We start from the raw sequence: 15,503 nt of genomic DNA on the forward strand, positions 1-15,503 counted from the left end.
CTTAATTGTGATTCTAAAATAAGCTAATGAAGTCTAAATTAGTCTATTTTTTATCATAATCGAGCTTTATTGTGCCTAAATGAATCTAGATTGCCTAGCTTTTAGGTGATTCAACTTAACTATGAATTGATTAACCTAGTTAACTAAATAATTAAATGAACTAGATTAAATTAGAAACACCCCCCATAGTAAGAATCCACCCATAAATGACCTAGATGAAACTTTAAACACCCATAGTAAGAATGCACCCATCTAAACTTTAAACACCCCATAGTAAGAATGCACCCATCTAAACTTGAAACACCTCCCATGGTAAGAATCCACCCATAAATGAACAAGAGTAAACTTGAAACAGCCCATTGTAAGAAACCACTTACATGTGTGCCTAGCCAAGCGGGGCTCATCGCACCATTGACATGACCCCATAAGGCATTTACAAGGACATAAGGACCATAAAACTCCATAGGGAGTAATTTGACCCATCTAATCTAAGATTAACGAGGATAGTGAGGGAGAGATCCTCATAGCACTCTTAAACAAGTAAGGCAACATATACATTAGGGTGTCATTTATTTTAAATCTCTTTGACTTAGGATGAATAAAGTGGGGTATGTTTTATCATTCCTTGTGGTGGATAAGGTGTGCCATAACTTATAATCTTTTTGTCTTAGGATGAATGAAGTGGGCTATGTTTCATCTTCCCTCATGGACAAGGTGTGCCTCATTAGGTTGATTGGATCAACAAAAAGAGAAATAATAATGAAGCATACAAGAGTGATTCATAAGGCATGGATGGAGAAGTATGCCGCAAAGCCCCCCCCCCCCCCCCCCCCCAAAAAAAGGTCGCCCATCTTGGTACAATTGTGAACTTTCAAAGTTATCCCAAATAGTATTCCATGTACATTCTCTTATATTATTTAGTAATGGAATAAATAATTCTAACATTTGATATATAAGATTAGCATCCATATATTCTCATACTAATGAAATAACTTGTGAAATATAGGATATATACCTGGAGAGATTGACCTATAGTGGAATAAATAATTGTAACATTTAAAATATAAGATTAGCATCCATATACTCTCGTAAATGAAGTAACTTGTGAAATATAAGATGAATACCTAGAGAGATTGAACCCCTTGGTGTAGATACTCTGCTTGCAAAACAAAGGAGTTTGAAGATAAATGGAGAACTATTTTTTATAAAGATGAGAGAAAGTGGAGGCATGCTACTAGATGGCTAGCCATGATTGCAAACCCTACCCAAGGAGATAATTTCTTTGAGCAAGAAAATCTATGTCCCTCTCTTTTATTCATTTAGATAGGTAATGATATAATGTTTCAAAGTGTTGCAGTTTGATTGATGTTATGTGATGTAGAGCAGTCAACTAATGCAAGTAAATTGGGATAGCAAATCAAATTGTTTGACGAAGGATAGATTATAAAGCTGGGCATCCAGCACAGTGCCAAATGACCAAAAAGGTATGATTTTGGATATCTTGATTAATAGAGATTCCCAGAGGCTCAATGACTTCCAAATCACAAAGAATAAGTAATTATTATTTTTTCTATTTTCTTCATATATACAAAGCACCTTATCTTGTATTAATAACACTTTCAATGGCAATGCAACAAATGCAAGTCAATTCAGAGATTGGCTAAGATGAATAGCATGAGATTGGAGCACAAGGTGTGACAGTCCTTACAAAAATTACAAATAAGTACCAAATACAATTTCTAGATATTTTTAAGAGATTGAATTTTGGGAAGTTATTTGAGGAAATGGTGGGGACCCTTAAAAAACAAGGTGTGGTAGCTTCACACACCCTACTATCATCAAAGCTACTAAGTGTGATGTATTCAAGTGCGTACCAATCTAGAAAGACCACTCACTACTTTTTTATATTTTTATACTCTTAACTTGAACAAAAACAATTGTATGTAGATGGATTTGTAAGTGCCATGCCAAGAATTACATTGCAGTTGTGCCAACCATCGTAAATGAGTAAATTTACCATTGTCCCAATCCATGTTGGAGAGCTCCATGCTTGTTGGAATTTTCCAAATTGGTAGGCAAAATACCTACAAGCATGAGACGCTTCTTTATATAGTAGTTGGGCACACGTGCTTTAATATTTTCATGAATTTCATGAATTTAATAATTTCATTTTTTTTTGCTTTTTCCAAAAGCACAGAAGATTGTGAGCTACGACTTTCTTCAAGCTCGAAAACTCAATATGCATTTTCAATGCAATAAAAAAAATTTCCCATGATTAAAGCCACATAGCTTCTAAAACATAATTTTTACAAGAAAAATAAATGAAATAGATAATAATAATAATAATGATCCTTACCCTCAGATTTACAAATCGACTTTAGAAATCACACATAAAATCTCACATTCGCTAATTAAATTAGTTGACCACAAAAATCAGCACCCACTCTCTACCTTTACTCACACACATAGTCTCATTGAAGACTTCTTTTGCACAGAAAAAACAAAATTGCACATAAAAAACAACATTACACTGGAAAAATAAACAAAAACGTATTAATAAACAATTTATAGGTCACTAGAATTATACTTTTCTTAATTATTTTGCCTCGTAGGTTCTTGGAAAAATGGGCAGGCGGCAGGTTAATGCCATGTATTTAGCTCGGCTCCAATTAACACATGCCTTTAGCACCCTATAGATCGATCTAATAAACTCTGCTCTCTCTCTCTCTCTCTCTCTCTCTCTCTCTCTCTCTCTCTCTCTCTCTCTCCGTGGGAAATGAGTAGTAGCATGAATTAAAAGCATCATAGGCATCAAGGCCTCAGCATTAGGCTACCCCTAACACGGATGCGTCAGCATGCAAGCGCATAGCTTTGTTCAAACTCTGCTCTCTCTCTCTCTCTCTCTCTATCTCTCTCTCTCTCTGCGAAATAAATAGGAGCATTGAGTTAAAAGCATCACAGCATCAAGGCCTCAGCATCAGCCGCCCCTAACACGGACGCGTCAGCATGAAGGCCTATGGAGCTTAGCAAATCAAAGCATCATTGGCATGAAAGCCTTAGCAGTCAGCATCAGCTTGCCCCTAATAGAGACGTGTAACCATGAAGGTTTGTTGATTCACATCAGAGAGGCACAAGAGGTGAGTGGAGGGGCACGAGCCCAAGTGTGGGTGGAGGGGCAATGACCGAAGCTTCTCGATAGACCATGGATTCACATCCCAGAGGCACAAGAGGTGGGTGGAGGGGCAATGACCGAAGCTTCTCGATAGACCATGGATTCACATCACAGAGGCACAAGAGGTGGGTGGAGGGACGTGTGGCCGAAGCTTCCCGATGGAGGAGCATCCCTTTATAAAGCCTCTAAAACCTAATCTTCGCTCCCATTTCAGCCAATAGGAAAAAAGAAGCCTAACTAACCTTGGAAACGACGCACTACCACCCACAAAAAGCCATGATGAACAAGACTTTGAACGGGCCCACTACTGATTCTTTTTCCTTAGCCAAAAAAAAAAGGAACCTACCACTAAGGCCTTGCCCATAGCAGGCCAAAAAGGATGAGGAAAAAAGAGTCTAGTGCGACAATTATTACATGTGATATATATCACAAGATTCCTACCAAATCGAGAAGTTCTTTGAGTGAAAGGTATGACTCACGAAACCAATGGGAGATAACGTCGATGATGATCCAAGAGCGATAATCCACGTGGCATATTCAATCAGTTGGTATCAAAATCACAAATGAACGAAGCTTTGGAGAGATTGATGAGATCTGGTTGAGAATTCTGCGCATGTGATGATGGGTTGGAAGGGGAGTCTCCTTCTTCTTGTTCTTCTTCTCTCGTTCTCATGTGGTGGCATCGCTTCTTCCTCGTCTTCTGCTTGGAAGGAGGAGGACGAATCGGCTATCTCGGTGTTCGACGCTGTATCGGTACTCTCTTTTTCGGCGTTTTGTTTGTCGTCAATTGAACAGGATACCAGTCTTGTTGGCATCTCAATTCTTCAATTCCTCCCACAATCGATAGACATGCATACAGTATTTTTTGCAGTAGTTTTTGCTTTGAGAAATCTCCCTTGCAGAGCGTCTCAGGTCCTCCACATCGCCTCCTTGGACCTTGCGGTGCTGCCGATCATAAGGCCCAAAGTTGATTAGGGTTACGGTTTCTTTCGGGTCATCAAAATGGTGTTAGGGTTAGGGTTTTGAGCTCGACTCACCGCATAGAGGGAGATAGAGAGCGGTGAGAGTAATTGTGCTGGGTCGAAGTATACGGGCCGTAAGGAGTTTGCACAGGTCAGTGTGAGCAATGGAAGTATGGGGACTTGTGGAAGATGAAAAAGTGAAGCGAAGGAAGAGAGGGTGAAGGAGAGATGTGCTCAAAAGGAGCAGCTTGCAGGGTGCAGGAAGGATTTTGTGCATCTCGAGGGGGTTCTCTCATGCCAGGATGCACTGGAGAGGACGTAGGCGTGTATGCTAAACTAAAGTTTCGGCCCTAATTTATGCACTCACGAGCTTTTTTGACACTCATAAGACACAGTTAAGTTTGCGTTAGAAACTAATATACACGTACACTTGTGTGCTCTGCTATGGAGCCAACAGTTGCATTAGCTTTTGTTCGAAGGAAGATTCTCATCTTTGTAGCACAATGGCTTGTGCTCTAGGCTAACCCTCTCTACCTTCACCACATCTGGCTCTCAAGCCTGGCACTGCCAAACATAAAGGATGTGGGGAGTGTTTGGCCATGATCCTCTTGCCTCCTCTGCCCCGTGTAGGAGAGAGCGGGCATCCTCTTTGACCCCAATAGTACTGTGTATGTCCCCTGAGATTCCTAGTACTGTGGATGTTCCCTGAGATTCCTGGTACCTGGACCCTGCCAGTCATGGCCTCATATAAGGCCATAACGCTCCATATCATGCCATGGAAACTGAAGCCCCTGCAAGCAATCTAGAGGTTGGAATCGAGGGACAAAGTCAAAGGCCTTCTGGAAATCCACAAAACAGCAATATACCATTGCTTCCGTGCATTTGCCTCCCTAGAGAGTGAAAATATGATCCAGGGTAGAGTAGTTCCTCCTGAAGTCTACCTGGCCTTTGGCTCTTTGTCCCTGTCTTCCTGCCAAAAAACTAATCTGAGCCTCCAAAACAGCCTCATAAATCTTGGTCATTGTGTGGCCTATCATGATGGTAAGTGTAGTTGTTTGGGTCAGTGGGGTCTCCTGCGTTATGGATGGGGACGATGGTGTTGGTGGTCTAGGACAGGGGGAAGCCTTCACACAAGACCCTATTTAAGAGTTTTGCTAGGATGGGTGCCAAGGTGTTATGCCCATGTGCGAAGTGGTTTGCACAAAGATCCTTATGGCTCTGAGCCCAATCATTATACATCCGTGATAGGACCCCTGTGACATTGTTGAAGTGGGGTAGGGAATGTGTGGTTGTGGTATGGGCTGATTTGCCACATCATAGAGATATAGTTGTTTCCGTACAGTGTATGACACCATACCGCATGGAATACCGTATGGATTTTTCCAAGATTTAAAATATTTTTTTGGGAGGTAATGGTCCTTTTTTTGCTTGTCTATGGTTGTTTGAGCTTCCTTTGTTCTGTACTATGATACTTCCCTCCTTTTTAAAATACTCCATATCTTGAATTGGAAATACCTAAGTTTATAGGTATTTTTTTAAAACACTGAATTTTATTGTACGATAAGAAAAAAATTTATATCATACCGTATTTTCTTGCACGGTATTGTATTGTACAAACTGGATGGTAGCGTACCTGACAACTATGCATAGAGGTGTCATGCATGGGCATGGGTGGTTTTTTTGTTTTTCAAGAATGCATCAAGTGTCCGAGTTTTCCACATTCAAGAAGAATTGGTACAACCGTCACCATTTCGCCTTTTGCCCGCCCCGCCCCCTCCCCTCCCCTCCACCCCCCGCGACTAAGGTTTTGAGGGAAGCCCACACATAAGGAAACCAAGGTGAGAATGGGGAGAGATGTCAAAGAATAAAAGCATTTCTTTGAAGAAGGTGTTAGGTGTTCACACTGATATTTGAGGCTTGGGCACTTAACAAGGGATTTTTATTTTCTTTAGTTAACATTAAGGGCATCATACATGGACATGCGGGCAAGCTTTTTGGGCTTACAAGGGCAACAAAAGCTGGACGCCCACCTTTGGGAGATATTTTTATAGCATGCATATTAATGATGGCCGACTTTTATCACTTAAAGCATCTTTGGCTAAAGAAAGCATAAGTTTGGACATTCTTAGCATGGATAGCCATTTTTGGAAGGCAAAAAAGCATGGGCCACCCCTTTTTGAGCTTGGCCGACTCTAAAAAAGGTGGGGCTGGGCTGAGGTGCTAGAGAGAAGGGGGGGGCAAAAAGGCGACTTGCTTTCTCTCTCTCTCGGACACATATAGCATGCCGTGTAGCCCTCTCCTTTAGAGATATCAGGCCGGCAGCGAGCTGCGCTCTGGCTCTCTCACACACATATACAGGCCGTACAACAGCAGTTCAACCCACTCCTCTAGTCGGGCTGCTCTCTTGGTGGGTGATCTGGACGGGCTGGCTACATAGCTTTTCTCTTTCTGTCTTGCATGAAAAAGATTAGAAGCAGCTGCAGCTGGACCTTTTCTCTCTCTAGCTTGAGGCTTGGTAGGACACAGTCGACCACTCATCTGCATCTCTCTAGTTCAGACTGGCAGGAGCTTCTCTGTTTCTCTCTCGCCCTCAAAACTGGCTGTACAACAGAGCGGGGCAGATTTGGGGCTGTTTCTGGACTGATTCAGCACCGTGTCGGGGGCTATCTTGGGCTGTTATGGACTCATTTACAGGGCTGATCTGGACTGAACTGACGGCTGAAGATTGAGGCTATTTGGGCTTTTTTATACTTTGTCCCATACAAGCTTGGTAGAAAGCTTCAAAGGAAACATGGAAAATTTGGCACAAAAAGCACCCTCACCTTGGGTTTCTTGTAACAGCGTTTGATTAATATATTAGTTACCTAGGGGGGGCAGCCATTCCGGCTTAGTGTGTTGTCTGCCTTTTGTGGTTTTTTGTTGTGATACTTTGTGTGTACTTGAACAGTTTCAGGCGAGGACTGGTTACATTGGTATCAGAGCACAGCTTCTCTAGCTGACTGGAGAAGAGCAAAGATCTGGATTGGCATAGTTTCACAGACATTCACGTTATGGAAAGATTGGCCTTACTGGGTTATAACATGAAAAAATTGTTTGAAAGTATGGCTTCAGAGTTTCAAAAGACTCTAGATGTTCAAAATAACTTTTTTACAGACAAGTTGGATAAACTCTTGCAGTGGTTGGCTGATCGCGAGGCTTTGCTGAGATGCTACCGTCGTGGATAAGTTATTATGTGTGGCAATGTGGCCCGCAACAGGACATTTATGGATATATTTGGCGATTTGGCTCAGATGTTTGCAGAGAACCCTAGAGATTTGGCGTATCGATATTTATGGGAGAAACTGGGATATTGAGGTAAACCTGATTAATCAGCATATGATCCCATATCCTCCTCTACACGTACCTAACAGGTGAATTTGGGCATGTTCTTGGATTCATCTAGGTATATATAAGAGACTGATAGCTTGGACTCTCACTAGAGTTATGAAAAGAAGAGACCTTGTCTTTCTTCAGTGACAACTCCGGTTGAGAACGAAGATTTGGAAACGACCCCTAACTTACCACCTAGATTTGGGGATAGGTCTTGTGTTAAAAAGCCCGAGTGTAGGGTCAAAAGTGATGTTCAGTTTCAGGTTGATACGATACTTCGATCTTTTGGACAGCCGAAAACCCGAGAGCAGTAGGCTTCACATCTAGCTTGTCAGTATTGTGGGCTCCATGATTTTGGTCAAATCCTCTGATATTTGTTATTGATTTTCAGTTAAGTACCATACTAGATATAAGTTGTACTTTTTGTTGAAATATATATATATATATATATATATATATATATATATATATATGCTCAGTTCTTTTGCTTTTTGCTTTGTTTTAATGTTCTGAATGTGTTTCAGGACGATATTCATGGATGACAAGTTTGGAATAGGTTTATGGAACAATTTTGAATATATCAATGGGATGTGGCCACGATGCCTATAACTACTTTTTTTTTGGGGTTGAAATATCTCCTACGTCTTAGGAAAAGAGATTCTATATCGGATTTTTTTGGACTTTGTCTTTTGGACTTCTTTCATATCTATGCATGTGACTTGGGCCCATCTCTGGAGTCTCCTCCAAGGTGTGTGGTCAGAGTACCAACATGGAGTGCAAGTGGTAGAGTGGACATGGCACCTTGTTAGTGGGGGACTTACGTCTATGCTAAGGGTCATGTGGACTGACACCTTGTTGTTTTGGCAGGGGACTATGTCTACGCCAAGTGTCAGTGGATTGGAATTCGGTATCTTGGAGACTTGATGTCTGTGCACAGATCTAGTGGAAGTTCTACATCCGCGCGCATGGTCAATCAGTCTTCTATTTCTTGGCCTAGTCTTCGCATGTGTAAGCATGGAAGCAAGTGGAGAGTAGCATGCCTTTGACATGACACTAGGGATTGGGGAATGAGTAACTGCTTCTTGGAGTTGGATTCGATTTGGAGTATGGACAGAGAGACATAATTACGATATTTGGACTTATGGGACTGTTTTGTCTTGCCCATTTATTTGGGATATGGATACTTTCAGTTATATTGGATTTTTGAGACTGTCTCGTCTTGCCCGCTTGATGGGACATGATTATATCTTGGATATATGGATTGAAGCCTAAAGTTGCGGACAACTTTTAAGAAGTTGGGGAGGATGCCACCAGCTTGGACATTTCCCAGTATGAAAGGTGCCTGGTGGCTGTAGAAACTCTTGGTAGGAGTGTTCTTTGGCATGGCTATGGCGAGATGCTATAGATTTGGAGCGGTGCTCCTTGATTGAAAGAGCAAAGCTCTTATGGCGGTGGCTGGATGCTACAGATTGGGAGTGGATCTCCTAAACTTGAAGAGCGTTGCTCTTATGGGGCTGTGGTGGTGTGACTACAGAGTGAGTTGTTACTCACTAGCTTCATGACTGAGTAACACGGAGATGAAGCTTGATTATGTATACTAGATTATATGGTGGTGCTATATGTAGTCCCAAAATATGACAAGTGGCATTGAAGAAGACACCTGGTGGGTGTGCTTCATAAATTATGGTTTAACAGCCTTGAGCGGTACTTAGTGGTTTAGTGACCCATGGATGAACTCTTGAAGGGCAATACCGAAGTTCAAACTGAAGTTGATCATTTTTGGATACTTATACAGTTGTGGACATCTGCTTATAAGAGGGAGGGGATGTCACCATTTGGCCTTTTTACCCCCCCCCCCGACAAGTGTTTTGGGAGAAGCCCGCACATAAGGAGACCAAGGTGAGAACGGGGATTTTCCACAGAAGATGGGAGATGCCAAAGAATAAAATCATTTCTTTGAAGAAGGTGTCAGGTGTTCACATTGATATTTGAGGCTTGGCACTTAACAAGGGATTTTTATGGACTTTAGTAACATTAAATGGGTATATGGGTATCATACATGGACATGCGGGAAAGTTTTTTGGGCTTACAAGGGCAACAAAAGTTGGGCGCCCACCTCTAGGGGATATTTTTTTAGCATGGATATTAATGATGGCCGACTTTTATCACTTAAAGCATCTTTGGCTGAAGAAAGCATAAGTTTGGACATTCTTAGCATGGATACCCATTTTTGGAAGGGATAAAAGCATGGGCCACTCCCTTTTTGAGCTGGCCGACTCGAAAAAGGGGGGACTGGGCTAAGGTGCTAGAGAGAATCGCCGGCGGGGGGGGGGGGGGGGGGGGGGGGGGGGGGCAAGAAGGCGACTTGCTTTCTTTCTCTCTCTCTCTTGGACACATATAGCATGCCCTATAGCTATCATCTGCACAGAGTGTATCTACCATGTGCAACACGCACACAAGACTAGCTTCGAGGATTGGGGTAGCTTGGAGCTAGGCAGGCTTATTGGCGAGCTGGGCTAGGGATAGACCGACGGGCGAGTGTCCAAGTGAGGAGGCCCTGATGGGCGAGCACCCAAGTGTGGATGCCCGGTGACCGGCCAAGAGCCTATAAAAGGGTGGCCAAGCTAAGTCAGTTGGTCAGAGTCTCGCGAGTCTTTGTGAGAGCTTTGCGGTCAGGAGCCTGGATCTAGTGTAGACGTGCACCTGCTTCATGCAGCTGAGGCCGGCAGAAGCAGTCTCGAGGCCCACGAGGGTAGCTCCGGGGTAGACATTGGTCGGTGCGTCTTGCTAGTTAGCTCAGCTCATGGCTCGGTGGGGACAGCCAAGATTTGTGGATTTTGCCCACTGCTATCATGGTTGGGATGTGAGTTAGGCCTGCACTCCCTTCACGTTGTTTGGCTTTGTTTTGCAGGTTTTGAGTCGTGTTTCACGATTGCTCTACGAGGAGATCCTTGGGGATTTGACAGTGGTATCAGAGCATGCCTCCAAGAGCGTGCAAGTCAGTAGGTAGAGAAGAAAGAGGTATGAGTTCAAGTTGACTGCTGTTTTGGTCGTGGTCTTGAAAAGGGTCGACTTGAATTGCATGTGAAGAGTCTTTTCTTTGGCAAAGAAAGAAGCAAGAGAGCTAGTCAGCTATGAATCAGCTTGTCGGCTGTGTGAATCAGCGAGAGAAAGAGTGTGTGGGAGAGAAAGCTGTCGGCTGTGCGTGAAGGCAGCCAGGTCTGTTGGGCGCGCAGTCGGGCGACGCTGCTGTTTGCAGGTGACGGCGAAGTGAAAAACACGCCTAGCATGGGTTTTAAAATAACGAAAGCAGCGTGTTTTTTTTTCCAAACTCGCTTAGCATGGTTTTTTTTTAAAAATTAAAAAAAGCATGGCTTTTTCACGTTTGATGCATGGCTTTTACACCACATGTATAAAAAAAAAAATCAAAAGCAAAAAAGCACAAAAGCTTTTATGGGCTTAAAAAAACCTGGCTTGGGCTTCTAGTTTTCAGCAGCACTTCTCTCTGGGAGTTCTCTCGCACCATCTCTTGCTTGCAGCCAAGTTTTTCGCACTTTTTCGCTTGCACGATCTTCTCTCCGAGTTTATGGAGAAGTGAATGGCCATAGAATCCACATTCTTTTGGACCCTGGAAGCTCACATAACTTTGTTAATTACAAACTTGTGCAGAAATCGGGTCTGGACACTACGCCTAGTGACCATACCTACGAGGTACGCCTACCTGTGGGTCGGCAAGTGTGGGATTGAAAGGTGGAGAAGCTAACGATCCAGATTCAGGACTACAAAGATATTCTGGAGTGCTATGTTATGCATCTAGAGCATGTAGACTTGCTATTAGGAATTGAGTGGTTTAAGACCCTTAAGGTCCAGATAGATTAGTCTAGTCATTCTTTTTCTTTTGCACATAGGAACATCCAGCATTGTATCCTAGGTGATTGTATACATCCCTCTCAGGGACCTCTTATAAATATCGTTGATTTTGAAAATATAACGAATTCTTCTTTGTATATTGCTTTCCATTGTGTCTTGATTCCACTTTCTTCATTTCTCATACCTACTATGAATGTTAATGAATTAAGTGTATTTGAAAGCAAAGAATTAAAGAAGTTACTTGACTCGTTTCAAGATGTATTTCCTAAGGAGTTGCCATCGGGTTCACCGCCCAAAAGGGTAGTGGATCATCGTATTGATCTAGTCCCTGGCGCTCAACTTGTTAGCATTCCACCTTATAGGATGAGCCAGGATGAGGAAAATGAGTTGGCTAAACAACGTGCAGATTATTTGAGGATGGGCCAGATCCGTCCAAGTAAATCACCTTAGGGTCGCCTGTGTTACTTAGGAGACAGTGAGACACTTTCTATTGGCCAAAGATGAAAGGGTATGTAGAAGATTATGTCCTCAAGTGTCAGATTTGTCAAGTAAATAAAGCTGAATGCTTTAGACAAGCTGGGATGTTTCTGGGTAATAAGTGGAAAAGTATTTCCATGGATTTTATTACCAGATTGCCAAGAACACGTTAAGGCCATGATTCTATTTGGGTTGTGGTGGACCGCTTTGACAAAGATGGCTAGATTTTTACCTACATGGAAGACTGTTTTACAACTACGTAATTAGCAAGGTAGTTTATCGAGTAATTGTTTAGACTGTACGGTTTACCGCAGGACATAGTTAGTGATAGAGACTCTTAAGTTTACAAGTGACTTTTGGAGGCTTGTTTTTGATGAGAAACAACTTTGAATCTGAGTTCCTCAGATCATCCTCAATCTGATGGCCAAACTGAAAGGATGAATTAGACTTTGGAGGACATGCTTCGTGCATGTCTCCAAAAGACAGGGTTCATGCAAGGATTATCTTCCTATGTTAGAATTTGCGTATAACAGTACTAAGCATACGAGTACAAGTTTTAGTCCTTTTATGCTTATGTACGGATTTCAACCCAGATCACCTGTTACTGTGGGATTTTTAGGACTTCAGCATGATGCAGCGCGTACTTTTTTGCAAGACATGTAAGAAATGTTACAAGTTGCGAAGGAATCTATTAGAAGCGCTCAAGACAGAGACATATTTTATTCTAATAGACATCCTTTACCAAGAGAGTTCTTTGAAGGAACGATGGTGTATTTACGAGCTCCGAAAGATTTTGAGACTTTACGGATAGGATGATCTCTAAAATTATTCCCTAGATACTGCGGACCTTTTCGGGTTAAAGGTCAGATTGGTTCAGTTGCATATGAACTGGACTTGCCTTCTCATGTGAAAGTTCATCCCATATTTCATGTCAGTAGACTTAAGGAAGTAGTGGGTGGAGCAGACCAGTTAGTTACTCCTCAAGAAATTATAGATGTGGAGGATATGACATTTGTGGAAAAGATTCTTGAATTTTGTGAAAGACGATTGCGGCATACGCTACTCATGGAATACAAGATCAAGTGGAAGGATCGTGTTGAGGAGGACGCTACATGGGAGACATTGACTACCCTTCAGAGGGATTACCGTGGGTTCTTACTGAGCTCAAGAGTGAGCTCTTAGAGGAAGGAGAGTATGTCACGTGCACAGAGTGTATCTACCGTGTGCAGGACGCACACAAGGCTAGCTTCGAGGCTTGGGGTAGCTTGGAGCTAGGTAGGCTGATTGGTGAGCTAGGCTAGGGATAGACTGACGAGATAGTGCCCAAGTGGGAAGGCCTTGATGGGCGGGCGCAGAAGTGTGGGCGCTCGGTGACCGGCCAAGAGCCTATAAAAGGGTGGCCAAGGTCAGTCAGTTGGTCAGAGTCTCACGAGTCTTTGCGAGAGCTCTGCGGTCAAGAGATTGGATTTGGTGCACCTGCTTCATGCAGCCGCGACCAGTAGCAGTCTTGAGACCCACAAGGGTAGCACTGGCATGGTTGTTTCCGTATGGCGTACGATGGCTTATCGTACATAATACTGTACGGCACGATACCATACGGACTCGTATGGAATTTTTCACGAAAAAAAATAATTTATTTTTTTCAAAATCTTTTTTTTTCCCAAAAAAAATTATTTTTTTTGGGAGGTAATGGTCTTTTTTTGCTTATCTATGGCTGTTTGAGCTTCCTCTATACTATAATGCTTCCCTCCTTTTTAAAGTACTCCATATTTGGAATTGGAAATACCTAAGTTTATAAGTATTTTTTTTAAACACCGTATTTTATCGTACAATAAGAAAAAAATTTATATTGTACCGTATTTTCTTGTACGGTATCGTATCATACGAACCGTACGGTATCGTACCTGACAACTATGCCTGTCGGTATGGGACGTCACGGTGTAGAGATTGGTCGGTGCGTCTTGCTAGTTAGCTCAGCTCGTGGCTCGGTGGGGACAACCAAGATTTGTGGGTTTTGCCCACGGCTATCGTGGTTGGGTGGTGAGTCAAGCCTGCACCCCTGTGACGTTGTTTGGCTTTGTTTTGCAGGTTTCGAGTCGTGTTTCAAGATTGCTCTACGAGGAGATCCTTGGGGATTTGACAAAAGCCTCCTTTAGAGATATCAGGCCGGCAACAGGTGAGCTGCTTAAAAAAGACCAGAAGCAGCTGCTATACCTTCTCTCTCTCTAGCTTGAGGCTTGGCAGGACATAGGCGACCACTTATCTGTGTTCCTCTCTCGTCCTCAAAACTGGCTGTACAACAGTGGACTGCCGCGGGGCAGATTTGGGGCTGTTTCTGGGACTGATTTGCCACCATGTCTCGGGCTATCTTGGGCTGTTATGGACTGATTTACGGGGCTGATCTGGACTGCACTGAATTGATGGCTGAAGATGTTAGAATTGTGCATCTTAGTGTTATGGGACTCTGCCTATTTATTGGGCATTTATCTATTTTTCCCTTGATTTAGGTGGTCATGGAGTAGTCGGCCAGCTCTAGGAGCAGACAGCCAGTTCCTCATATCACTATGTAAGGGCCTCTCATATTCACTTGTATTTATCCATTCCTTTGCACAAGTTCAACATCTCTTGCTGGCTAATTGCCATTGTAAAGCCTATTGCTAATATAAAAGGTGATCTTGTCCACAAGCTCTCTCTACTCTCTCTCTTGTTCAGTTTATGCTCCCGTGTGTGCATTCCCCAACATGGTATCACTCGTGTAGGTTCAGGCTGCTCCACTATTCTGCAGATCTGCCCGCCATCTCTTTCTGGTGCCTTGCGTTTTCTTCCATAACTCCTCCTGGCTGCAGATCGGTCCTTAACAGTAGCTGCGTTTCACTACTTTGCTGCGTTTTTTGGTCCAGCCAGCCCTCTGTTTGCTGTCGGCCAGTCTTCTTGGCTGCGTTTTCTGCTACAGAGGCAAGCTATGAAGGTTCTTAGCTGCGTTTTCTTCTACAGAGGCAAGCGTTGGAGTTTTGGCTGCGTTTTCTGCTCCGGCATTGGTTGTTGGTGAGTTCTCTTGCATATGGTGTTGCTAGACACGTGGCACTATTTTTTTTCCCTTCTTCCTCCACGAGTCCTTGCCCTTCCGGTAGTAGGTTCCCGGTGGTTCTTGGATTGTTTTGCTACTGTCTAGCCTCTGTCTTTCTTAGGTTTGAGAGGGGGCTGATTGGTTTTGGAGCCTCGCTTCGTTAGAAAGCACTTGAGAGGAGTCTTGGAAAGTTGAGATTTGTGATCTTTGTTTTTGTGGATATGCCCCCCCCCCCTCCCTCCCCCCCTTAAGAACAAGGATGACAAGTTGACAGGACCCAACTATGCCCATTGGAAGCTTCAAATGCGGATTTGGTTCATCCACAAGGGTTTGTGGGATATTGTTTAGGGCATTGAGAAGAAGCGTGTCACCAGCTTGGACATTTTTCAGTATGAAAGGGGTCTGGTGGACTCCAGGATGTCTAAATATTTGGAAAGTATAAGCTTTGGGAATGGGAGATTATCCTAGAATACAAAGGACCACACTCCTAAAATTTAGGAGAGTTGCTATTTTTGGCCCAGCTCCAATGGAAATTTTATTCGTGTCATTACATCTGGAATTGAGCAGATACCAAGAGTTGGCAAAG

The 15,503-nt window shown here is 43.0% G+C and overlaps 1 protein-coding gene across 1 annotated transcript in view; it reads left to right on the forward strand.

The window, feature by feature from the left end:
• Positions 1-3,668: 3,668 nt before the first annotated feature.
• The window catches only part of LOC147642101 (protein TUNICAMYCIN INDUCED 1-like), a 63,342-nt gene continuing 51,507 nt past the window's right edge, over positions 3,669-15,503 (forward strand). The window contains exon 1 of the mRNA XM_086802903.1: positions 3,669-3,925. Within this exon, the coding sequence (XP_086659029.1) occupies positions 3,791-3,925 (135 nt within the window). The 5' untranslated portion in view covers positions 3,669-3,790. The remainder of the gene's footprint in view (positions 3,926-15,503) is intronic.

The sequence above is a fragment of the Cibotium barometz genome, chromosome 1 (genome assembly GCF_041138505.1).
Source record: "Cibotium barometz isolate CiBa-2024 chromosome 1, ASM4113850v1, whole genome shotgun sequence".
In the NCBI taxonomy this organism is placed as follows: Eukaryota; Viridiplantae; Streptophyta; class Polypodiopsida; order Cyatheales; family Cibotiaceae; genus Cibotium; species Cibotium barometz.